Here is a 27,011-nt window from a genome sequence, read left to right as displayed (position 1 = left end):
CATTGCAGCTTCTCTTTTGTCTTTGGATGTGGGGTATCTTTTTTGGTGAGTTCCAGTGACTTCCTGTCAATGATTGTTCAGCAGTTAGTTTTGATTTTGGTGCTCTCGCAAGAGGGAGTCACCATTGGTATTTTGATAGGGATTGCATTGAATCTGTAGATTGCTTTGGGTAGTATGGACATTTTAACAATACTAATTCTTCTACTCCATGAGTAAGTATGGTATATCTTTCCATTTATTTGTGTTATCTTCATTTTCTTTCATCAGTATCTTATAGTTATCAGAAGTACAGGTGTTTTCCTCCTTGGTTAAATTTATTCCTAGGTATCTTATTCTTTTTGATGCAGTTGAAAATGGGATTTTCTTTATTTCTTTTTCTGATAGTTTGTTATTAGCGTACATAGACGCAGAAGATTTATGTATGTGAATTTTGTATCCTGCAAATTTACTGAAGTCATTTATGAGTTCTAATAGTCTTTTGGTTGGAGCCTTTAAGATTTTCTGTATGTAAGTATCATGTCATCTGCAAATAGTGACAGTTTTACCTATTCCTTTTCAATTTGAATGCCTCCTCTCTCTCTCTCTCTCATTGCTAGTGCTAGGATTTCTAATACTGTGTTAAATAACAGTGGCAAGAGTGGGCATCCTTATCTTCTTCCTGATCTTAGAGGAAAATATTTCAGCTTTTTACCTTGGAGTATTATGTTAGCTGTGGGTTTGTCATATGTGGTCTTTTTTACGGCAAGGTATGTTCCCTCTATACCCACTCTGTTGTGAGAGTTTTTAACATAAATCGATGTTGAATTTTGTCAAATTCTTTTTCTTCATCTATTGCATGTTTGTGTTTTTTCCAGTTTTCTTCTTATAATTGATTTCTAGTTTCATACTGTTGTGGTCAGAAAAGTAGCTTGATAATGATTTCAATCTCCTTAAATTTATTGAGACTTTTTTGTGGACTAATATGTGATTTATCCTGAAGAATGATCCATGTGCACTTGAAGAGAATGTGTATTCTGCTGGTTTTGGATGAAACGTTCTGTATATCTATTAAGGCTGTATGGCCTATTGTGTCATTTAAGGGCAATATTTCCATACTGATTTTCTGTCTAGATCATCTATCCATTGATGCAAGTGGGGTGTTAAAGTCCCCTACTATTGTATTACTGTCAATATCTCCTTCATGTATGTTAATATTTGCTTTATGTATTTAGGTACTCCTATGTTGGGTGCATAAATATTTATGTGTCATATGCTCTTGTTGGATTGATGCCTTTATTATTACATAACACCTTTTTTGTCTCTTGTTGTAGTCTTTGTTTTAAAGTCTATTTTGTATGATCTAAGTATTGCTATCCCAATTTTCTTTTCATTTCCATTTATATGGAGTATGTTATTCCATCCCTTCACTTTTAGTCTGTGTTTGTCTTTAGATCTGGAGTGATTCTCCTATAGGTAGTGTGTGTGTGTATATATATATATGTCTTGTTTTTTAATCCATTTAGCTACCCTGTCTTTTGATTGAATCACTTATCTATTTACATTTGAAGTGATTATTGATAGGTATGCACTTATTGCTATTTTGCTAATTTTTTTCTGGTTGTTTTTATAGTTCTTCCCTCTTCTTTCTTCTTCTCTTGTTCTCTTCCCTTGTGACTTTCTTTAGTAATATGTTTGCTTTCCTTTCTTTTTATTTTTTGTGTATTTGTTATAGGTTTTTGGTTACCATGAGGTTCCTGTAGTAACGATCTATATATATAGCTGTTTATTTTAAATTAATGGTCACTTAAGTTTGAGTGCATTCTAAAAGCACTGCATTTTTGTCCATCCTCCACATTTTATGTTTTTGATGTTATATTTTACATCTTTTTATTTTTTGTATCACTTAACTAATTATTTTAGATATAGATGATTTTACTACTTTTGTCTTTTAACCTTCATACTAGCTTTGTAGGTGGTTCTTATCCACTTTTACTGTATGTTTGCTTTTACCAGTGAGATTTTTTCTTTCGTAGTTTTCTTGTTTCTAGTTATGGCCTTTTCGTTTTTGCTTGAAGAAGTTCCCTTAACAGTTCTTGTAATGTTGGTTTAGTGGTGATGAACTCCTTTAGCTTTTATGTGTGTAGTAAACTCTTCAGTTCTGAAAGATACTACTTCAATTCTGAAAGATGAACTTGCCAGGTAGTGTCTTCTTGGTTGTAAGTTTTTTTCCTTTCAGTACTTTGAATATATTGTGCCAATTCCTTCTGGACTATAAATTTTCTGTTGAGAATTCAGCTCATTATCTTATGGGGGTTCCCTTGTAAGTAACTAGTTGTTTTTCTCTTGCTGCTTTTAATATCTTCTCTTTATCTTTAACTTTTGACATTTTAATTGTAATGTGTCTTGGTGTCGGTCTCTTTGGTTTCATCTTGTTTGGGACTCTGTGCTTCGTGGACTTGGATGTCTGTTTCCTTCATCAGGTTAGGGAAGATTTTTAACCATTATTTCGTCAAATAGGTTTCCTGTCCCCATTTCTCTCTTTTCTCCTTATGGGACCCCTTTGTTGCGAATTTTAGTAAGCTTGATGTTGTTCCAGAGGTCCCTTAAACTATCCTCATTTTTTTAAACTCTTTTTTCTTTTTGGTGTTCTGATTGGATCATGTCCACTACCCTGTCTTCCAGGTGGTTGATCCATTCTTCTGCATCTGCTGTTGATTCCCTCTGGTGTATTTTTCATTTCAGTTATTGTATTCTTCAGTTCTGATTGGTTCTGTTTTACATTTTCTATCTCTTTGTTGAAAGTTCTCATTGTGTTCCTCCATTCGTCTCCTGAGTTTGGTGAGCATCATTTTGGCTATTCCTTTGAACTCTTTATCTGGTAATTTGCTTATCTCCATATTGTTTAGCTCTTTTTCTGAGGATTTGTCTTGTTCTTTTGTTTGGAAGGTGTTTATTTGTCTCTTCGTTTTGCCTAACTCTCTGTGGTTGTTTCTTTGTATTAGGTATATCAGCTAGGTCTCTCCGTTTGAAAGAGTGGCCTTATGTAGGTGTCCTATGGGGCCCAGTGGTGCAATCTCCCCTGCTTACCAGAGCAAGGCACTCTAGGGGTTTCCCCTGTGTGGGATACCTGTGCCTTCCTGTTTTGTTTGGGCTGTGATTGGTGCAGGTGTGCTGGTGGGTGGCGCTGGCCCCCAGCATGAGTGGCTGCAAGGCCTGGCCATGACTGTTACAGGTGCACTGTTTATGGGACTGGTCTCTAGTGTGGCAGATACCTTGGTGAGACACCGGTCAGTGCTGGCTGGAGCAGCTCACTTGATAGGGTGAGGCAGGAGCTGCTTTGGAGGGGCCAGCTGAGACAGGCCGGTTGGGCAGGGCTGATCCTCAAGGGATGCTGGGGCAGGGTGGATGGTGTTAGCTAGGTTGACTGAGCGTGAGAAAAATGGTGCCCACCTGTGCTGGGCCAGCTAGGTGGAAGGAAAGTAAAAAGATGCCTGCCAGCACTTCTGTCCCTAGAGAAAGTTCCACCAGATTGTTGCTCCTCTGGCACATGCCCTAAAATTAGTCAATGAATCTCCTTCTCATATGACCCAGGTACTTTTCAAGCTGCTGCCTTTGCACTGGGACTTGGAGTGAGTGAGTTTGTGTCCAAGCCCTTCAAGAGCAGTCTCGGTTTCCCACATCCCTCTGGCTCTCCTGAATATAATCCTCACTGGTTTTCAAAGCTGCACGTTATTGGGGCTTGTTTCCTGGTGCAGGTCCTCTGGGCTGGGAATCCCAATGTGGGGCTTAGACCCCTTGCTCATCAGGAGCGACCACCACTGTGTTGTGATATCCCTCCCACTTGTGGTTGCTGTACCCAGTGTGTGGATTCTGACTAGGCTACGTCTGTGCCCCTACTTCTCATCTCAATATCCTTAGTTGCAGAAAATCTGTTCTGCTAGTCTTCAGGTCATTCTCAGAGATTTGTAGTTACCGTTTTGGTGTGTTTGTGGGAGGAGGTAAGCTCAGGATCTTCCTACTCTGCTTTCTTGATCCTGCCCCAGTACATATTTTTTAAAATAAAAAAATTTCCCTAGGAAACTTATAGTTTGGCTCAATTTTAGATCTTTATTGCAAAATGAGTTGCTTCTTTGTGATACTTATTAAAATAAGAATGCTATTCATTTAACGCTAGCATCTAGAACTCTGTATAGGGCAATATTTCTAAAGATAGATTTTTTTGGGGGGTTCTCATATTTCTGTTATTTTACTACCTAATATTTAATATCTACTAGTGTTATTTTCTCACTGTGCTCTTTTATGTGTTGTTTTATAGTTTTTCCATTTGGTCGTAAAAATTAAAGTAGAATCAATAATTTCTGGGTTTTACAGGGCTCAGTGTACACCCCAAACGTGAAAAGAAGTATGAGGACAAATGGGAGAACCTTAGCTAGAATTGTGATAGGATTTTAGTGGTTCTTGATCTAGCAGAAGGTCTCAAGTCTTTTGGATCTAAGCTGTTGTCAAGAAGGCTTCAAAAATGTTGAGGATAACAGCAGCTGCACTGCCTTAGTCTAGATCTGTGCTGTCCAATATGGTAGCTGGTAGCCAGGTAAGACTCATATAAGAAAAGCTCATTACCTTATTGAGCACTTGAAACGTGGTTAATCTGGATTGACTTGTTCTGTGTCAAAACGCACAGGACTTTGAGGACTGAATATGAAAAAAAGAATATAAAATACCTCAATAATTTTTATATTAATTTTATGTTGAAATGGTAATATTTTGGCTAGACAGTAGTTCAACCTTATCTGCAGTTTTGCTTTCTGTGGTTTGAGTTACCCACAATCAAACATGGTCTGAAAATATTAAATGGAAAATTCCCTAAGTAAACTGTTCAGAAGTTTTAAATTGAGCACTGTCCTGAATAGCATGGTGAAATCTCGTGCCATTCCACTCCATCGTGCTCCAGATCCCCAACCATTGACAAGGTCTGCTTCTGACATTTAACCATTGACATCATCATGGCTCAATGACCCAGGGTCACCTGAAGCAGATGATCCTCCCTCTGACGTACTGTCAGAAGGTCAGTAGTCGCCTGATGATATGTCACAATGCTTATGTCATTCCCCTCACTTCATCATCAAGTAAGTTATCATCTACATCATCACCAGAAGAAGGAGGAGTACAATACAATAAGGTATTTTGAGAGAGAGGCCACATTTACATAACTTCTGTTAGAGTACATGGTTATAATTGTTTAAATTCATTATTAGTTATTGTTGTTAACCTCTTACTGTGCCTAATTTATACATTAAACTTTATCATAGGTATATATGTATAGGAAAAAACAAAATATATATATGGTTTGGTACTATCCACACTTTAAGGCGTCTACTGAAGGCCTTGGAATGTGTCCCCTACAGATAAGGGAGGACTACTTTTTTTTTTTTTAAACATCTTTATTGGAGTATAATTGCTTTACAATGGTGTGTTAGTTTCTGCTTTATAACAAACTGAATCAGTTATACATATACATATGTTCCCATATCTCTTCCCTCTTGCATCTCCCTCCCTCCCACCCTCCCTATCCCACCCCTCTAGGTGGTCACAAAGCACCGAGCTGATCTCCCTGTGCTATGCGGTTGCTTCCCACTAGCTATCTATTTTACATTTGGTAGTGTATATATGTCTATGCCACTCTCTCACCCTGTCACATCTTACCCCTCCCCCTCCCCATATTCTCAAGTCCATTCTCTAGTAGGTCTGTGTCTTTATTCCCGTCTTGCCACTAGGTTCTTCATGACCTTTATTTTCCCTTAGATTCCATATATATGTGTTAGCATACTGTATTTGTTTTTCTCTTTCTGACTTACTTCACTCTGTATGACAGACTCTAACTCCATCCACCTCACTACAAATACCTCCATTTCATTTCTTTTTATGGCTGAGTAATATTCCAATGTATATATGTGCCCCATCTTCTTTATCCATTCATCCGATGATGGACACTTAGGTTGCTTCCATGTCCTGGCTATTGTAAATAGAGCTGCAATGAACATTTTGGTACATGACTATTGTTGAATTATGGTTTTCTCAGGGTATATGCCCAGTAGTGGGATTGCTGGGTCGTATGGTAGTCCTATTTTTAGCTTTTTAAGGAACCTCCATACTGTTCTCCATAGTGGCTGTATCAATTTACATTCCCACCAACAGTGCAAGAGTGTTCCCTTTTCTCCACACCCTCTCCAGCATTTATTGTTGGTAGATTTTTTGATGATGGCCATTCTGACCGGTGTGAGATGATATCTCATTGTAGTTTTGATTTGCATTTCTCTAATGATTAATGATGTTGAGCATTCTTTCATGTGTCTGTTGGCAATCTGTATCTCTTCTTTGGAGAAATGTCTATTTAGGTCTTCTGCCCATTTTTGGATTGGGTTGTTTGTTTTTTTGTTATTGAGCTGCATGAGCTGCTTGTAAATCTTGGAGATTAATCCTTTGTCAGTTGCTTCATTTGCAAATATTTTCTCCCATTCTGAGGGTTGTCTTTTGGTCTTGTTTATGGTTTCCTTTGCTGTGCAAAAGCTTTTAAGTTTCATTAGGTCCCATTTGTTTATTTGTGTTTTTATTTCCATTTCTCTAGGAGGTGGGTCAAAAAGGATCTTGCTGTGATTTATTTCATAGAGTGTTCTGCCTATGTTTTCCTCTAAGAGTTTGATAGTGTCTGGCCTTACACTTAGGTCTTTAATCCATTTTGAGTTTATTTTTGTGTATGGTGTCAGGGAGTGTTCTAATTTCATACTTTTACATGTACCTGTCCAATTTTCCCAGCACCACTTATTGAAGAGGCTGTCTTTTCTCATTGTATATTTATGCCTCCTTTATCAAAAATAAGGTGAACATATGTGCGTGGGTTTATCTCTGGGCTTTGTATCCTGTTCCATTGATCTATATTTCTGTTTTTGTGCCAGTACCACACTGTCTTGATTACTGTAGCTTTCTAGTATAGTCTGAAGTCCAGGAGCCTGATTCCTCCAGCTCCATTTTTCGTTCTCAAGATTGCTTTGGCTATTCGGGGTCTTTTGTGTTTCCATACAAATTGTGAAATTTTTTGTTCTAGTTCTGTGAAAAATGCCAGTGGTAGTTTGATAGGGATTGCATTGAATCTGTAGATTGCTTTGGGTAGTAGAGTCATTTTCACAATGTTGATTCTTCCAATCCAAGAACATGGTATATCTCTCCATCTATTTGTATCATCTTTAATTTCTTTCATCAGTGTCCTATAATTTTCTGCATACAGGTCTTTTGTCTCCTTAGGTAGGTTTATTCCTAGATATTTTATTCTTTTTGTTGCAATGGTAAACGGGAGTGTTTTCTTAATTTCACTTTCAGATTTTTCGTCATTAGTGTATAGAAATGCAAGAGATTTCTGTGCATTAATTTTGTATCCTGCTACTTTACCAAATTCATTGATTAGCTCTAGTAGTTTTCTGGTCGCATCTTTAGGATTCTCTATGTATAGTATCATGTCATCTGCAAACAGTGACAGCTTTACTTCTTCTTTTCCGATTTGGATTTCTTTTATTTCTTTTTCTTCTCTGATTGCTGTGGCTAACACTTCCAAAACTATGTTGAATAATAGTGGTGAGAGTGGGCAACCTTGTCTTGTTCCTGATCTTAGTGGAAATGGTTTCAGTTTTTCACCATTGAGAAGGATGTTGGCTGTGGGTTTGTCATATATGGCCTTTATTATGTTGAGTTAAGTTCCCTCTATGCCTACTTTCTGCAGGGCTTTTATCATAAATGGGTGTTGAATTTTGTCAAAAGCTTTCTCTGCATCTATTGAGATGATCATATGGTTTTTCTCCTTCAATTTGTTAATATGGTGTATCACGTTGATTGATTTGCGTATATTGAAGAATCCTTGCATTCCTGGGGTAAACCCCACTTGATCATGGTGTATGATCCTTTTAATGTGACGTTGGATTCTGTTTGCTAGTATTTTGTTGAGGATTTTTGCATCTATGTTCATCAGTGATATTGGCCTGTAGTTTTCTTTCTTTGTGACATCTTTGTCTGGTTTTGGTATCAGGGTGATGGTGGCCTCGTAGAATGAGTTTGGGAGTGTTCCTCCCTCTGCAATATTTTGTAAGAGTTTGAGAAGGATAGGTGTTAGCTCTTCTCTAAATGTTTGATAGAATTCGCCTGTGAAGCCATCTGGTCCTGGGCTTTTGTTTGTTGGAAGATTTTTAATCACAGTTTCAATTTCAGTGCTTGCGATTGGTCTGTTCATATTTTCTATTTCTTCCTGGTTCAGTCTCGGCAGGTTGTGCATTTCTAAGAATCTGTCCATTTCTTCCAGGTTGTCCATTTTATTGGCATAGAGTTGCTTGTAGTAATCTCTCATGATCGTTTGTATTTCTGCAGTGTCAGTGGTTACTTCTCCTTTTTCATTTCTAATTCTATTGATTTGAGTCTTCTCCCTTTTTCTCTTGATGAGTCTGGCTAATGGTTTATCAATTTTGTTTATCTTCTCAAAGAACCAGCTTTTAGTTTTATTGATCTTCGCTATTGTCTCCTTCATTTCTTTTTCATTTATTTCTGATGTGATCTTTATGATTTCTTTCCTTCTGCTAGCTTTGGGGTGTTTTTGTTCTTCTTTCTCTAACTGCTTCAGGTGCAAGGTTAGGTTGTTTATTCGAGATGTTTCCTGTTTCTTGAGGTAGGCTTGTATTGCTATAAACTTCCCTCTTAGCACTGCTTTTGCTGCATCCCATAGGTTTTGGGTCGTCGTGTCTCCATTGTCATTTGTTTCTAGGTATTTTTTGATTTCCCCTTTGATTTCTTCAGTGATCACTTCGTTATTAAGTAGTGTATTGTGTAGCCTCCATGTGTTTGTATTTTTTACAGATCTTTTCCTGTAATTGATATCTAGTCGCATAGCGTTGTGGTCGGAAAAGATACTTGATACGATTTCAATTTTATTAAATTTACCAAGACTTGATTTGTGACCCAAGATATGATCTATCCTGGAGAATGTTCCATGAGCACTTGAGAAGAAAGTGTATTCTGTTGTTTTTGGATGGAAGGTCCTATAAATATCAATTAAGTCCATCTTGTTTAATGTATCATTTAAAGCTTGTGTTTCCTTATTTATTTTCATTTTGGATGATCTGTACATTGGTGAAAGTGGCGTGTTAAAGTCCCCTACTATGATTGTGTTGCTGTCGATTTCCCCTTTTATGGCTGTTAGTATTTGCCTTATGTATTGAGGTGCTCCTATGTTGGGTGCATAAATATTTACAATTGTTATACCTTCCTCTTGGATCGATCCCTTGATCATTATATAGTGTCCTTCTTTGTCTCTTGTAATAGTCTTTATTTTAAAGTCTATTTTGTCTGATATGATAATTGCTACTCCAGCTTTCTTTTGATTTCCATTTGCATGGAATATCTTTTTCCATCCCCTCACTTTCAGTCTGTATTTGTCCCTAGGTCTGAAGTGGGTCTCTTGTAGACAGCATATATATGGGTCTTGTTTTTGTATCCATTCAGCCAGTCTGTGTCTTTTGGTGGGAGCATTTAATCCATTTACATTTAAGGTAATTATCGATATGTATGTTCCTATTCCCATTTTCTTAAATGTTTTGGGTTTGTTATTGTAGGTGTTTTCCTTCTCTTGTGTTTCTTGCCTAGAAAAGTTCCTTTAGCATTTGTTGTGAAGCTGGTTTGGTGGTGCTGAACTCTCGCAGCTTTTGCTTGTCTGTAAAGGTTTTAATTTCTCCATCAAATCTGAATGAGATCCTTGCTGGGTATAGTAATCTTGGTTGTAGGTTTTTCTCCTTCATCACTTTGAGTATATCCTGCTACTCCCTTCTGGCTTGCAGAGTTTCTGCTGAAAGATCAGCTGTTAACCTTATGGGGATTCCCTTGTGTGTTATTTGTTGTTTTTCCCTTGCTGCTTTTAATATGTTTTCTTTATATTTAGTTTTTGACAGTTTGATTAATATGTGTCTTGGCGTGTTTCTCCTTGGATTTATCCTGTATGGGACTCTCTGTGCTTCCAGGACTTGATTAACTATTTCCTTTCCCATATTAGGGAAGTTTTCAACTATAATCTCTTCAAATATTTTCTCAGTCCCTTTCTTTTTCTCTTCTTCTTCTGGGACCCCTATAATTCGAATGTTGGTGCGTTTAATGTTGTCCCAGTGGTCTCTGAGACTGTCCTCAGTTCTTTTCATTCTTTTTTCTTTATTCTGCTCTGCAGTAGTTATTTCCACTATTTTATCTTCCAGGTCACTTATCCGTTCTTCTGCCTCAGTTATTCTGCTATTGATCCCATCTAGAGTATTTTTAATTTCATTTATTGTGTTTTTCATCATTGCTTGGTTCCTCTTTAGTTCTTCTATGTCCTTGTTAAATGTTTCTTGCATTTTGTCTATTCTATTTCCAAGATTTTGGATCATGCTTACTATCATTATTCTGAATTCTTTTTCAGGTAGACTACCTATTTCCTCTTCATTTGTTAGGTCTGGTGTGTTTTGACCCTGCTCCTTCATCTGCTGTGTGTTTTTCTGTCTTCTCATTTTGCTTATCTTACTGTGTTTGGGGTCTCCTTTTCACAGGCTGTAGGTTCGTAGTTCCCGTTGTTTTTGGTATCTGTCCCCAGTGGCTAAGGTTGGTTCAGTGGGTTGTGTAGGTTTCCTGGTGGAGGGAACTAGTGCCTGTGTTCTGGTGGATGAGGCTGGATCTTGTCTTTCTGGTGGGCAGGTCCATGTCTGGTGGTGTGTTTTGGGGTGTCTGTGGCCTTATTATGATTTTAGGCAGCCTCTCTGCTAATGGATGGGGCTGTGTTCCTGTCTTGCTAGTTGTTTGGCATAGGGTGTCCAGCACTGTAGCTTGCTGGTCGTTGAGTGAAGCTGGGTCTTGATGTTGAGATGGAGATCTCTGAGAGATTTTTGCCGTTTGGTATTACTTGGAGCTGGGAGGTCTCTTGTGGACCAGTGTCCTGAAATTGGCTCTCCCACCTCAGAGGCACAGCCCTGATGCCTGGCTGGAGCACCAAGAGCCTTTCATCCACACGGCTCAGAGTAAAAGGGAGAAAAAATAGAAAGAAAGACAGAAAGAGGATAAAATATAATGAAGTAAAATAAAGCTATTATAAAGCAAAGCTATACAGACAAAATCTCACCCAGAAGCATACACATATACACTCACAAAAAAATGAAAAGAGGAAAAATTAATATATCCTGCTCCCAAAGTCCACCTCCTGAATTTGGGATGATTCGTTGTCTATTCAGGTATTCAACAGATGCAGGCGCATCAAGTTGTTTGTGGAGTTTTAATCCGCTGCTTCTGAGGCTGCTGGGAGAGATTTCCCTTTCTCTTCTTTGTTCGCACAGCTCCTGGGGTTCAGCTTTGGATTTGGACCCGCCTCTGCGTGTAGGTCGCCTGAGGGCGTCTGTTCCCCACCAGACAGAACGGGGTTAAAGGAGCAGCTGCTTCGGGGGCTCTGGCTCACTCGGGCGTGGGGGTGGTAAGGATACGGATGCGGGGCGAGCCTGCGGCGGCAGAGGCTGGCGTGACGTTTCACCAGCCCGAGGCTCACCGTGCGTTCTCCCGGGGAGGTTGTCCCCGGATCACGGGAGCTTGGCCGTGGCGGGCTGCACCGGCTCCCGGGAGGGGCGGTGTGGATAGTGACCTGTGCTCGCACACAGGCTTCTTGGTGGCGGCAGCAGCAGCCTTAGCGTCTCATGCCCGTCTCTGGGGTCCGCGCTGATAACCGCGGCTCGCGCCCGTCTCTGGGGTCCGCGCTGATAGCCGCGGCTCGCGCCCGTCTCTGGAGTTCGTTTAGGCGGCGCTCTGAATCCCCTCTCCTTGCGTGCCACGAAACAAAGCAGCCAGAAAAGTCTCTTGCCTCTTCGGCAGCTGCAGACTTTTTTCCGGACTCCCTCCCGGCTAGCTGTGGTGCGCTAACCCCTTCAGGCTGTGTTCACGCCGCCAACCCCAGTCCTCTCCCTGCGATCCGACCGAAGCCCAAGCCTCAGCTCCCAGCCCCCGCCCGTCCCAGCGGGTGAGCAGACAAGCCTCTCGGGCTGGTGAGTGCTGCTCGGCACCGATCCTCTGTGCGGGAATCTCTCCGCTTTGCCCTCTGCACCCCTGTTGCTGCGCTCTCCTCCGTGGCTCTGAAGCTCCCCCCCTCCGCCACCCGCAGTCTCCGCCCGTGAAGGGGCTTCCTAAGTGTGTGGAAACCTTTCCTCCTTCACAGCTCCCTCCCACTGGTGCAGGTCCCGTCCCTATTCTTTTGTCTCTGTTATTTCTTTTTTCTTTTGCCCTACCCAAGTACGTGGGGGGTTTCTTGCCTTTTGGGAGGTCTGACGTCTTCTGCCAGCGTTCAGTGGGTGTTCTGTAGGAGCAGTTCCACGTGTAGATGTATTTCTAATGTATCTGTGGGAAGGAAGGTGATCTCTGCGTCTTACTCTTCCGCCATCTTGCCCTTTCCCCTCCGGGAGGACTACTTTTTAATGTGACCACTGGGAAGTTTAAAATGGCATATGTAACTCGTTTGTGGTTCTTATTATATTCTGTTGGACAGCACTGGCTCTAGATCTCTTTTGATAAGTAATGTCTTTTCTTAGATATGGGTCTTCCAAAGAGACATCAAGATATCACTATGTTAGTGCACATAAGACTAGAGCTGTAAAATTACCAAGGTAGCTAAGGACAAGACTTTTCCATATAACTCTGCCCCTGGCATAAACTGTATAGAGATTTGTCTAAGTGTGCTATGCTTGCTCCCACTCCCTCACCATACTTTGCCCTTCATTCTGGCCATGCAGAGCAGCTTGACAAAATTGGGGGCCTCCTGGAAATCTCAGCATACTTGTTGCTTGCTCTCAGCTGGATCGCTTCTGAAATGTTTCTTGAAAATGCAACTGCTTCAACAATAAGCTTCTTAATTATGTCGTGGGTTCACCACGAGGGTATACAAACAGATCCTCAGCAGTAGCTAATTTTCCTTTAATTGTATCTCATTCTCATGTTGGAATATTCCATTTCTTATTCATGAAAGCCTAACACGTGTTAATCCATTACAGGTGGAGTAACTAACACGGCACAATATCAGAACAGACTAATGGTATATGAACCTAACCAGGTAAGACTCATATAAGAAAAGCTCATTACCTTAATTAAAATGGATTTTTAAAGATTGCTACAGTAATTAGGAGTTGGAATGCCAAGTCTATACACACACATGCAACTTAAACTTACATAGAGAAAAGGAAGCATCTGGATAAACTGCTTTTTGGTTGCCTTTTTTTTCCTCACAAAACACAGAATTTCAGCTCTTTTCGTTTTATGCTATACTCAATGCTCAACTTTTTCAGAGTTTTGCATAATGTAGGAAAAAGGGAAAATATATTGATGAGTTAAATGCCCTTATTACCATTTATTTCAAGTGGCTGTTCATCATTGAGGCATCCTGAGAAAGGATTTGGATTGTCCTGTTGCTACATCCTTTTAGAAGGCCTGTCATTCTAGGAGGGGAACGTGCTTATGGTTTCCTTATTCCCAAATAAAGTGATAACTTTTATTTAACTCTATATAGCCAACATATCCCAGGACAGTGTGTAGGACAAGTCTGAAGGAGAAGTATCTGAAGAGTTGGCGCATGTTTTTTATCTAAGAGCTGGGCCTGCACTGGGAGCATTTTGATGGTGTCTGTCCCTTCTATCCACTTTTCATGCACACTTAATGACTTTTCTTTCCCCAAAAGAAGAACTATTTTTATTCTCTTTTCCTTCTACCAAAGTATCTGTAACTGTGGCACATGTTTGCTGAATTTTGTCATTTCTATGATTTTGGTAATATAAGTATTTTTCATGATTTTGACAATATTCCAGAATGATTTGATTTGGAGGTTTCATCTTCATCAGCTGAGGATAACAGAACACAAAACAACAGGTTGGCTTTGGCACTCTGGGTTGGGACTAGCCATCAAATATATGTTCAGAGTGACCTCAGTCTATTTAGTATTTTTTAATTTTAACAATTACTTGATTCTGAGTTTAGTGAAGGTATTTCTGTCTTTGCAAGTGTTTCCTGATGTCATTAGGGGCTGTAGGTTTCAGAGACCACGTGTCCCTGGGCCGGATGTCCCAAGAGGGATCATTAATTGCAGTTGCTTAAGTTTGGTGCACACGTGGTTAAAGAGGAAGAAGGTGTTAACATTTCTCAAATGAGCTCTGTTTCATGTTTGTACACACATGCTCTTTTTAAAAATTCTGCTGGCATATTGTTTACGGTGGGTACTGGCAAACATCACATCTGCTTGCATCTTGCTCAGAATCTCAATAACTCTATCATTCAGCCCTGGTGCTTATTTCTCTTCTAGGCCTTTGTGGAGAGTCGATAATGCCTGCCATCTGCCACAGAGCACATTGCTACCTGCCAACAGGCAGGCTGGGGTGACCTCTGCTTCCCCAGCACTGATTAGTATTCACACGCTAGCTTATTAGGAATGACCCCACCAGGCCTCTCTGTTTCTTTGCCTTTGCAGCGGTTGGCGGCTCACCTGGCAGGCACGGCAGTGAAGGAAGCTAAAGATATAATCAAGGGATGCAGTCAGGCTTTGCAAACCAGATGGCATCCATAGTCCTGTGGCAGGGGACTGGACTGCTAGTGGAAACATTGATTCCTAATACTGTGATGGGTTGCCTCATTTTAGAAAGCACCTAAGGAAGGCATCATCAGTCTTGAGTTAAATCCACTCATGCATAATGTATTAAAGATATTTCTTAGGAGAATATCTGAAAGAAAGGTTTGACTGTTTTATTAAAGATACATTTAATTGGAAGGAGATTCTTAATATGACATGTTTAAAAAGGGGGGAGCAGATAAATTCAAGCCTTAAAAAACTGGACAAACCACTTTCTTTTTCTCATGTTAGTGTATCTTTAAAAGAGAAATTACAAATGAGCCAGTCGATATGCCAATAGTGAATGGACCAATATTTATACAAAACTTTCTTTTTTGCTTCTTCCTTTACAGCTCTGTGAACTGAAATACTATGTATTCAAACCATCATATGATTTTTCTGGTCGAAATCCAAGTTTTTCTCTGCAAAAAGAAATAATCTGTGTTCTTCCTGTATGTTTAGTGTTTATGTAGAAAGAAAATGGTAAGGTTTACTTACCTGTCCATTACTTCGTTGAGATTTAAAATTAAAGTCATATTTGATTTTCATCTATTTTTACATTATATTTTAAATAGGAGCCTTATTTGAGAGGAGTTGAGCATACCTTTCTCATTCCTGAGAGTGATCTAGAACCAAATATTAGAGGTTTCACCATTCCCTAAAGTTATCACAGAACATTTGGTCTTCTAACAAAACAGATAACCGTGTGCCTGGAAATAACCTTCCCCAATTTGGTGAAGATGTGAGTGTAAATATATTAAAGGCTGTGAGGGGTTTGTCGCTGAATCAAATCTTAGCTCTTCCATTGACCTCTGGAGGTTCATTCTGGAAAGAACAGCAAAGCTGCCCTCACATTAGCTTATGAAGGGTCCTCGGGCAGCCAATGATTATATCACAATTACTTTTTAAAAGTGCATATTATTGGACATACGTGCCAGGCATTGTTCTAAATGCTTTAGGTGTATTAGCTCATTTAATCTTCACAACAAGCTTGTCAGGTGGGTACTGTTATCTCTATTTTACAGATGAGGAAACAGGCACAGACAGGTTAAGTAAATTGCCAAGGTCACACACAGATGATAAACTCAGGCATTCTGGATCCAGAGCCTGTTTTGTTATCATTATACCACCGTACACAGTATACCTAACCATGCACTTGTACTCTTAAGTCATTTGCAGGAGTAAGTTCTCTCAATTGGGAGAAATAACCAATCATGAAAACTTCTAAATTCTCATATGCTCCCCTTACAAATTCAAAATGCAACCCAAGGAAGAGGAAATGCCTTATGTAAGTTGCAAATAGAGTTAGAACATGTGGGCTCTTCTGCACTTGTTCTCAGGCAAGAAGCCCATACCTTTCAAAGTATATAAACAACATTCAAATAGAATGTGATTGACCAACATTAGAGTCCCCACTACTAATGAGGCACTGCTGTTTTCTGCCCTGGAGGTCTCCACTTAAGAGAATTCACCTGAGTTTCTTTTTCCTCTTTTTTTTGTCTCAGAATAAGTGGATAAACCGCAGCCCCATGCTGCAGAGGCGGGTCTACCATTCCATGGCTGCTGTTCAAAGGAAGCTTTATGTTCTTGGAGGCAATGACCTGGACTACAATAACGACCGGGTCCTTGTGCGGCATATAGATGCCTACAACATGGATGCTGACCAGTGGACGCGTTGTAATTTTAACCTGTTGACTGGCAAGTACCTTTGATTGAGTAAATCAGGAAAAGCAGAGATTCAGGAAGTTGCCAAACTTGTTTTCTTAGATATCTGTAGTGCAGCTGTAAATATTAAGTGCATGGTGGTAGAACAACTTGCTTTTATTACCCAGAAAGGTGTGCATTGTTTATCTCACAAAATCGGACTCAATCAGGTGTTCATCTGGTTTCTCAGGGCCCGTGTTACCTTTGTGTGTGTTTTCACGTTGCCAAGAGAGACATGTCAGGTCCATTATTGTCAATCAGTATTCACATAGGAACATTGGTATAAGTAGGAGAAAACAGGCGCTGAAAGAGGTAATGACTCTTTACAAGAGCAATTTATTTTTTACTTCTCACTACTTTTAGTCCTCTTATTTCTTGTGAGTGCAGGAGAATGGTCTTCATTGTTTGTCAGTGTCAAATATCGTTTCTGCCTGTATTCTCCTAAAGACAAAACTTTAGAGATGTTCTGTGCATGGGGGTTTGGCAGCACTTCTGGCCACACACACCCACCCAAGCATTACCATGGGGTAGCACTAGGTAGGGACCATACTCATCCCACAGGGGAATAAAATGAAAGCAGCGAACAGCTTACCCCTGACTTTTTTTTATGAAGTTGAAAACTTGTCCTCCCTTTTCGGCCTACATGATTAAGATCCCTTCCAGGCTGCTCTAATAGGAAAATCACAAACTCAAACGGGTGGGCTGGACTATTGCCTCAAGACATTTTAATATGCTGAGTGGGCACTCAATCACTCACAGCTGCTGCTACGGAGGCCACAGTGGGGGCATAACCAGTGTGAGAGGTTTAGATGCTTTGTATTGAGCTCCTGTTTTTGCGAAAATGATCTTTGAGGCCCACCTACAAGCACTTAACTCTAATTTGCTGTAGTGGTACCTTAGCCCCTTGGTCCCTCGATCTGTGATTCTGTCTGCTTTAGGATCCAGCTTATTTATTACCCGAGTCAATCCTGTGTCAGCCCATCAATAAAAAGAGACATCAGAGATCTCACTCTCTGATGGCCTCCAGGGAAGAATATGTAGTAGTGAGTTATTCTGTCTTTTTTAAGTGGGGGAGGAACCTTTCATCATTTTGGTGTGTCAGTATCTAGGGACTACCCAGGCTGGTCCCAGCTCAGGAACTTTAATATAGTCTTAAAACTGTTGTGTATGTGGGGCTTCCCTGGTGGCGCAGTGGTTGAGAATCTGCCTGCCAATGCAGGGGACACGGGTTCGAGCCCTGGTCTGGGAAGATCCCACATGCCGCAGAGCAACTGGGCCCGTGAGCCACAATTACTGAGCCTGCGCGTCTGGAGCCTGTGCTCCGCAACAAGAGAGGCCGCGATAGTGAGAGGCCCGCGCACCGCGATGAAGAGTGGCCCCCACTTGCCACAACTAGAGAAAGCCCTCGCACAGAAACGAAGACCCAACTCAGCCATAAATAAAATAAATAAATAAAATTAGAAAAAAGAAAATGCTCCCTATTTCACTTACAAAATTAATTTAAAAAAAAAACAAAAAACAAAAAACAAAAAAAAAACTGTTGTGTATGTAAAGAAAAGAAGGGTAGTAACTTTATCAATCTTTTCTGTCATTTGTCTTCATTTGGGGCACACTAGGGGCATGGCTCTGTTTTATTGGCTTCTTGCGGTTGCAGCCGTTACAAATGTAAGCACTTGCTTAAAAGCATTTGTAGTACAAGAGGTGTTTTGCATTCCTAAAATATACCATATAAACTAATGGCATACAACATAGTATAAAACTTAGTTCTATGTGGCTTATTATTGCTGTATTTAATGCTGTATTTACTAACTTGGCTGGCTATTAAGTGTTATGGCCAGATTCTGACCCAACACAGATTCATTCTCTGAGAGTGGTTAATTCTTCCCTCTGAGAACTGGGAGACAGTGATTAGTTGAGGCAGAAATCCTGTGGAATATACAAGTGTGCCACAGAGGGAAATTGTATACCTCAGTGGCAAAAGGGTTAATGAAGACATGCAAGGAAATGGATTTATTTTTCCTCTTTTGTTCACTTCTCTTTACTTTAGGCCAAAATGAATCTGGAGTTGCCGTCCATAATGAGAGAATATATTTAGTGGGTGGATATTCGATTTGGACGAACGAGCCTCTGGCTTGCATCCAGGTGAGTGGTTGAAGTTCCTTTTGGAGTTTGTTCAAGTGGTTCAGTGAGGTTATTTTTGCAGTGCTGCTATTGCAGGGAGAGAGGTAGGAAGAAGACTGAGCTTCCTTTGTGCAGCAAGTTCAGCCACTAAACTTCATCCTGCATCCTAAAGATGCTAGCTAATAAATGATGGAGCCCTGTTGAAAATAAAGATGGCAATGAGCTTTGAAAATATATGTTATACTGGAAATGGGGAAAGTGGAATGCTTTTTCCTTTCTTATAAACCAAAACATCTAGGAATCTTGGTAATAGTACTTTCACATCTGCAAAACTTTACAAATGTCTCCTTTCTATTCCATTTTCTTATTTTCTGTATTACAATTCATTCAACAAATGCCACCTATGAAGGTGTTGTTCTTTCCTGGCAGAAGTGAGTAGTAGTAGTTTATGATTGGAAGCTTGTATTGCTTCCTTCTTAGAACTGTTTTTACTGTGTTCCATAGGTGTTTTTAATTTATCATGTTTTCATTTTCATTTGTCTCTGGGTATTTTTTTACTTCCTCTTTGATTTCTTCAGTGATCCACTGGTTGTTTAGTAGCATGTAGGTTAGCCTCCATGTGTTGTGTTTTTTGCAGTTTTTTCTTATAGTTAATTTTTATTCTTGTAGAGTTGTAGTCATAAAAAGATGCTTGATATGATTCCACTATTCTTAAATTTACCAAGGCTTGTTTTGTGGTCTAGCATGTGATCTATCATGGAGAACGTTCCATGTGCAACTGGAAAGAATGTGTATTCTGTTGCTTTTGGATGTAATGTCCTATATGTAGCTATTAAGTCCATCTGGTTTGATGCTTCATTTAAGGCCAGTGTTTCTTTATTGATTTTCTGTCTGGGTGATCTGTTCACTGATGTAAGTGGCATGTTAAAATACCCTACTATTATTGTGTTACTGTCGTTTTCTCCCTTTATGTCTGTTAGTATTCACTTTATGTATTTAGATGCTTCTATTTTGGGTGCATAGATATTTACAAGTGTTATATCTTCTACTTGGATTGACTTCTTGATCATTATGTAATGCCCTTCTGTGTGTCTTGTAACAGTCTTTGTTTAAACTATTTTGTCTGATATAAGTATTGCTACACTGGCTTTCTTTTGATTTCCATTTGTATGGAACATCTTGCTCAATCCCCTCACTTTCAGTGTATGTGTGTCTTTAGATATGAAGTGAGTCTCTTGTAGGCAGCATATATATAGGTCTTGTTTATGTATCCATTCAACCACTGTGTCTTTTGATTGAAGCATTTAATGCATTTACATTTAAAGTAATTATCAATATGTATGTTCCTATTGCCATTTTGTTAATTTTGGGGGGGTTGTTTTTGTAGGTCTTTTTTCCCCCTTCTTTTTTCTCTTGTGACTTGACTATATTTAGTGTTATGTTTGGATTCCTTTCTCTTTTTTTCTATGTACCTATTGGAGATTTTTGATTACCATGAGGTTTATATATAGCAATCTGTGTATGTGTATGTATATGTGCGTGTGTGTGTATAGTTTTAAAACATACATATGTTGTTTTAAGTTGCTGATCTCTTAATTTCAAATGCATTTTAACAACCCTGTATTTGTATTCCCCTCATGATTACTGTTTTTGACATCATGTTTTATATCAAATTGTTTTGTGTATCCCTTAACTGCTTATTGTGGATATAAATGATTTTTACTACTTTTGTGTTTTAACTTTTCTACTGGCTTTCTGTGTGGATGATTTCCTACCTTAACCGTTTGTTTACATTTAATGATGAGCTTTTTCCATTCATAATTTTCATGTTTCTAGTTGTGGCCTTTTCTTTTAAGTGAAATAGAAAAGAGAAGTTCCTTTAACATTTCTTGTAAAGCTGGTTTGGTGGTGCTGAACTCTGCTAGCTTTTGCTTGTTTGTAAAACTTTTGATCTCTCTGTTAATTCTGAAAGAGAGCCTTGCTGGGTGGAGTATTCTTGGTTGTAGGGTTTTCCCTTTCATCACTTTAAATATACTGTGCCAGTCCCTTCTGGTCTGCAGAGTTTCTGTTAAAAAGTCAGCTTATAGCCTTATGACAGTTCCCTCGTATACAACTTGTTGCTTTTCCCTTGCTGTTCTTAATATTCTTTATCTTTAATTTTTGCCATTTTAATCAGTGTATCTTGGGGTGTTCCTTTTTGGGTTAATCCTGTATGGGACTCTGTGCTTCCTGGATTTGGGTGACTGTTTCCTTTCCCAGATTAGGGAAGTTTTCAGCTATTATGTCTTCAAATATGTTCTCAGCCCCTTTCTTTCTCTCTTCTCCTGGGACCCCTGTAATGCAAGTATTAGTGTAATTGATGGTGTCTCAGAGGTCTCTTAAATTGTCCTCATTTATTTTTATTCTTTTTTCTGTTCAGCATCAGTGATTTCCACTACTCTGTCTTCCAGCTCACTGATTCATTCCTCTGTATCATAGAGTCTGTTGATTCCTTCTAGTGTATTTTTCATTTCAGTTATTGTATTCTTCATCTCTGGTTGTTCTTTATAGTTTCTAACTCTGTTAAAAACTCCTAACTTCTTGCTTTGTGCATTCATTCTTCTCCTAAGTTCTTTGATCATCTTTACAATCACTACCCTGAACTCTTTCTCAGGTAGATTGCCTATCCATTTCACTTAATTCTTCTTCTGGGGTTTTATCTTGTTCCTTCATTTGGAGTATGTCCCTCTGTTGCCTCATTTTGCCTAACTTGCTTTTTAAATTTTTCTGTGTCTGGTAGGTTGGTTACAGTTCCCAGCCTTGGGTAAGTGACCTTTTGTAGGAGATGTCCTATGCATCTTGGCAGCACACACCCCTCTCATCACCAGAGCTACATGCTCTAGTGGTGCCCCTATATGGGCTGCGTGGGTCCTTCTTTTGTGACAGGCTGACTGCTGTGGGCAGCATGGTAGGCTTGGTTGACCCCCAGTCTGGTTAGTTGTTAGGTCCTGCCTTGTGTCGAGGCTGTTGTCTGCTGGCTGGTGGGGCCAGGTCATGAGGCAGCTGGTTGCAGAACCAGGGAGCCCTAGGATTTTGCTGGCTCACTGGAGGATGGAGTCAGGGTCCAGAAGACCTCAGGGCTGTTGCCTGCCCACTGGTGGATGATGGCCCACAGGCCACATCCTGGGCCTAATGCTGGCCTACTGGTGGGCAGAGCTGAGTTCTGGGAACTGGTTGCAGGGCCCAGGGGTCCCAGAGCTATTGTCCAATCACTGGTGGCTGTGGCTAGTTCCTAACACAGTTGGTTGCAGGGTCTGGGCTGTCCTGAAGCTTGTTTTGGCCTGCTAATGGGCAGGGTCTGGCCTGCTGGTGGAATGGCCAGTTACATAGGCTGCAGGGCTGCGGTTGTATTGCAGTTGATGTCTACCCCTTGGTGGATAACAGTGGTCCTGAGACTAGAGAAGGCTCACCAGAGGCTGTTGCAAGGGCCCAGGGATTTCTGGGGCTGCCCACTGTGTCCCAGCATCTCTGGGTGGAGGGCCCTAGGGGCCCCATATCTAATGTCTGTGTACTAGTTTGTAGGGCTGTGTCCTGAGCCCTCTGGTAGGCAGAGCCATGTCCGGGGAGCTCTGGGCTCAGGGAGTTTTAAGGCAGCCCTTCTGCTAATGGGTAGAGCTGTCTCTGCTCAGTTAGCTTCTTGGCCTGAGGCATCCCAGCACTGGTACCTAGTCTGTCGGGCCAGGGTAGGGCTGGGTCCTGAGGCTAATAACGTAGAGGGAGGGTTAAAAAGTGGCGCTTGCCAGCACCAGTGTCCGTGAGGTAGAATGAGCTCCCCAGAATGGCTGCCTCCAGTGTCTGTGTTCACAGGGTGAGCTGCGAGATCACTCCAAGATCAGCAGGTAGGTCTGACCGAGGCTTCTTTCAAATTACTGCTTCTGCCCTGGGACCAGGAGTGTAAGATTTCGTGTGCACCCTTTAAGAGTGAAGTCTCTATTTCCTCCAGCACTCTGGCACTCCTGAAAGTAAGCCCTGCTGGCCTTCAAAGCCAAATGCTCTGGGGGCTCATCTTCCCAGTGCAGGACCCCTGGGCTGGGAAATCCAACACGGGGCTCAGACCCCTCACTCCTTTGGAAGAACCTCTGCAATTGTAATTACTCTCCCCACTATGGGTTGCCCACCTGGGGGTATGGGACTTGACTAAATCACAACTCCGCCTCTCTTACCCATCTCGTTTTGGTACCTTCTTTATATCTTTAGTTTGTAGAAGATCTTTTCTGGTAGGTTCCAGACTTTTTCATCAGTGGTTGTTCTGCAAATAGTTATAATTTTGGTGTGCCTGTGAGAGGAGGTGAGCTTAGGGTCTTTCTACTGTACCATCTTGGCCAATCTCCAGAGGCAGTACACTCTTCAACATCAATCTTAGAAATATTATTTTTAATGTGTCTCTATTTCCTGGCTTCTGGATTATCCAGGGTTGTTCCTTTGACTCTAATGTCTCCTCTTTCATTTCTAATTTATTTATTTTCTTCGATTAGGAGTTTTATTATTATTATTTTTTTATTGGGGTATAGTTGTTTTACAATGTTATGTTAGTTTCTACTGTACAGCGAGTAGAGTTCCCTGTGCCATACAGCGGGTTCCTATTAGTTAACTATTTTATACATAGTAGTGTATATATGTCAATCCCAATCTCCCAATTCATCCCACCACCACCCCCCGCTTTCCCCTCTTGGTGTCCATACATTTGTTCTCTACATCTATGTCTCTATTTCTGCCTTGCAAACTGGTTCATCTGTGCCATTTTTCTAGATTCCACATATATACATTAATATACGATAGTTGTTTTTCTCTTTCTGACTTAACTTCTAATTTATTTGAGTCCTCTCTTTTTTCCTTGGTAAGTCTAGCTACAGGTTTACCTATTTTGTTTATCTTTTAAAAGTGGCTTTAAGCTTTACTGACCTTTTCTATTGTCTTTTTATAGTTTCTATTTCATTTATTTCCACTCTGATCTTTGTTGTTTCCTTCCTCTACTAACTTTTGGGCTTAGTTTGTTCTTCTTTATCTAGTTCCTAGTGTAAAGTTAGTTAGGTTATTTATTTGTACTTTTTTTCTTAATGTTATTTATTTGAACTTTTTTTCTTAACGTTAGGTACCTCTATGATCTTCTCTCTTACAACAGCTTTTGCTGCATCCCATAAGTTTTAGTATGTTATATTACATTTTCATTTGCTTCAAGGTATTTTCCGATTTTTGATTTCTTCTTTGACCCATTGTTCAGTAACATGTTATTTAATCTTCACATATTTGTGAATTTTCCAGTTTTCTTCTTCTGATTCCTAATTTCATACCATTGTGGTCAGAAAGGATGTGTGATATGATTTCAATCTTAATAAATTTAAGACTTGTTTTGTGGCCTAACATATATCCTGGGGAGTGTTCCAGAATGTATTTTCCTCAAGTGTATATGGGACATTTACAAAAACCAATCATGTACTAGGGTTAAGGCTAAGAAGACTTAAAAATTAAGTATTATGTATGTAGACTATAATCTCTAACTACAATGCAATTAAGTTAGAACTTAAAAAGTTAGTTAAATAAACTCCTATTTTGCTAAATAACTCATGGGTTAAAGAAGTCCTAATGGAAGTTTTAAAAATACCCAGAACTTAAAGATAATAAAAACAATACATAGCAAAGCATGTGGGATACATATAGCATAATAAGTTAGAACATGAACAAAAAAACCCTCAAAGTAGAAAGAATAATAACAATAAGAAAATAATGAAGTAGGAAACAAAAATACAGTAGAAAAAATTATCAAAGGCACAAATTAGTTCTTTGAAAAATCTTGAAACTCTTTATGGGAGTCTTTAGTTAATTGAAGTCTACCTTGTACTAGAGTTTGGTCCTATCTTTCGGATAACAACAAACGAGCAAACTATTTTCTTTCAAGGAGGGCTTCCAGTCTTTCATCTGTGCATGTATTTGTCAGTCATCACTGTCTTTGGGGTTTCTTTTTATTTTGTTCTTTTTAGAACTGTAGAACATTGAACTGAGCAACAGGCAGTGATCTGTAATGCTGGGACCCTGGTTTTTAAGTGGTTTGGGACTCTTCGTTTGACTACTTACTCAATAGAAGCAAGTTTGGGTTTATTAAAAAGATGCAAATTTTAAATATACTTATGGGTATATTTCTACTAATTGTAATGTTCAATTAGATGAAGGAATAGAAATCAAGATGGAATGGTCACTAATCATATACACTAATTAACGCCTCATGACTTCTGGTTGTTCCCAAACAAATCTGTCCTCAAAAGATGAAGAGGTGAGGTACACGTGTATATCTTAAACCACTGAGGATATTCTAGAGTAGCCTCAAACTACGGTGATTCTAAAAAAGATGCGATTCTTAAATGTTTTAATCAATGCCTGTGTTTGTTAGTGGAATAAATTTCATCTCTGAGACTGGACAGTAAAATAATATTCTACTATATTTGCTTTTTTAAAAAATTAGCATTATGAACAGTTCTGTGTTCCCGTAGTCATTTCGAAGTACCAAATCAATCAGTAATTTTGCAAATGCTGTGTTTATTCCCTTGGCTGGCACAGTAGCCTCACAAAGCACAGATAAATTTGAAAAAGGCTTTTAAGAGCCTTTATTGTTTATAGATAATAAGTTCATATAAGCATGTGGATTGTTACTTGAGATGCTTGGAATGAAAGTCTTCATGGATAAGAGACTCATTTTAGTTATTCACAACTGGTTATGGGTTACATTACCATTCATTCTAAACTATGGTTGCACAATCTCAAATACTTGTTTTTTTGGTGACTACAGAACTATTTATTTTGGTTCACTAAAAATATGTTGATGGTTGGAGAGACTAGCTACGTGTTCAAAAGCAAGCCATTTCTCTACTACTTGCTGGAAGGATATCCAACAGAGAAGAAAGATGAGAGACTGGAATAGTGTTTATGAGAAGATATTGATTAGACAGTAGAAATTCCTGAGTACCTATCAGCAGGATGAAAATTACAGGAAAGAGAGGAGACAAGATGGTGGAGTAGAAGGACGTGAGCGCACCTCTTCTTACGGAAACACCAAAATTACAAGTAACCGCTGAACAACCACTGACAAAAAAAACACTGCAACCTACCTAAAAAGTTACCCTACATCCAAAGACAAAGAAGAATCCACAACTAGATTGTAGGCGGGACACAACTGCGATAAAATCCAATCCCATATATGCCGGGTGTAAAATAATTATGCCACAGAAGTTCTCCTGTAGGAGTGAAAGTCCTGAGTCCCACCTCAGGCCTCCCCAGCCTGAGGGTCTGGCAATGGGAGGAGGAGGCCCCAGAGAATGTGGCTTTGAAGGCCAGCAGGGTTTGACCACAGGGATTCCACAGGACTGGGGGAAACAGAAACTCCATTCTTGGAGGGCGCACATAGGGTCTTGTGCACGTCAGGACTCAGGGAAAAAGTGGTGACCTCATGAGAGACTGTGGCAGACTTACCTGCTAGTATTATATTGGAGGGTCTCCTGTAGAGGCAGGGGGCGGCTGACTCACTGCAGGGACAAGGTCACTGGCAGTGGTAGTCTGGGGTGTACTCATTGCCGTGAGCCCTCTTGGAGGCCTCCATTTTCTCACCAAGACCTGGCCCCAACCAATAGTCTGTAGTTCCAATGCTGAGATATCTCAGGCCAAACAACCAACAGGGCGGGAAAACAGACCCACACATCAGCAGAGAGGCGCTTAAAGTCTTCCTGAATGAACAGGTAGCTGATAAACACACCCCCTGACATGGTCCATCCCACCAGAGGGACAAGACCCAGCTCCACCCACGAGTGGGCAGGTACCAGTCCATGCCACCAGGAAGCCTGTACAAGCCTCTTAGCCTCATCCACCAGAGGGCAGACAGCAGAAGCAAGAACTACAAACATGTAGTCTGCAAAACAGTAACTGCAATCACAGAAAGTTAGACAAAATGAGACAGCAGAGGAATATATCCCAGATAAAGGAACAAGATAAAACCCCAGAATAACAAAGTGAAGTGGAGGTAGGCAATCTACCTGAAGAAGAATTCAGAGTAATGATAGTAAAGATGATCCAAGATCTCGGAAAAAAGAGTGGAGGCACAGATCGAGAAGATACAAGAAATGTTTAACAGAGACCTAGAACTAAAGAAAAAACAAAGAGAGATGAACAATACAATAACTGAAATGAAAAATACACTAGAAGGAATCAATAACAGAATAACTGAGGCAGAAGAATGGATAAGTGAGCTGGAAGACAGAATGGTGGAAATCACTGCTACAGAACAGAATAAAGAAAATAAGAATGAAAAGAAATGAGGACAGTCTAAGAGACCTCTGGGACAACATTAAATGCACCAACATTCACATTATAGGGGTCCCAGAAGGAGAAGAGGGAAAGAAAGGGCCTGAGAAAATATTTGAAGAAATAATAGCTGACAGCTTCCCTAACATGGGAAAGGAAACAGTCACCCAAGCCTAGGACGTGCAGAGAGTCGCAGGCAGGA

At 40.1% G+C, this 27,011-nt stretch overlaps 1 protein-coding gene across 1 annotated transcript in view; it reads left to right on the top strand.

The window, feature by feature from the left end:
- Positions 1–27,011, top strand: part of KLHL32 (kelch like family member 32) — a 237,904-nt gene that overhangs the window by 198,292 nt on the left and 12,601 nt on the right. The window contains exons 8-10 of the mRNA XM_061207178.1: positions 13,059–13,117; positions 16,165–16,357; positions 18,411–18,505. Of these exons, the coding sequence (XP_061063161.1) occupies positions 13,059–13,117; positions 16,165–16,357; positions 18,411–18,505 (347 nt within the window). The remainder of the gene's footprint in view (positions 1–13,058; positions 13,118–16,164; positions 16,358–18,410; positions 18,506–27,011) is intronic.

Source organism: Eubalaena glacialis, chromosome 12, assembly GCF_028564815.1.
Source record: "Eubalaena glacialis isolate mEubGla1 chromosome 12, mEubGla1.1.hap2.+ XY, whole genome shotgun sequence".
In the NCBI taxonomy this organism is placed as follows: Eukaryota; Metazoa; Chordata; class Mammalia; order Artiodactyla; family Balaenidae; genus Eubalaena; species Eubalaena glacialis.
The sequence above is the reverse complement of the archived record's forward strand: the minus strand, read 5'-3'. Positions and strand labels throughout refer to the sequence as shown.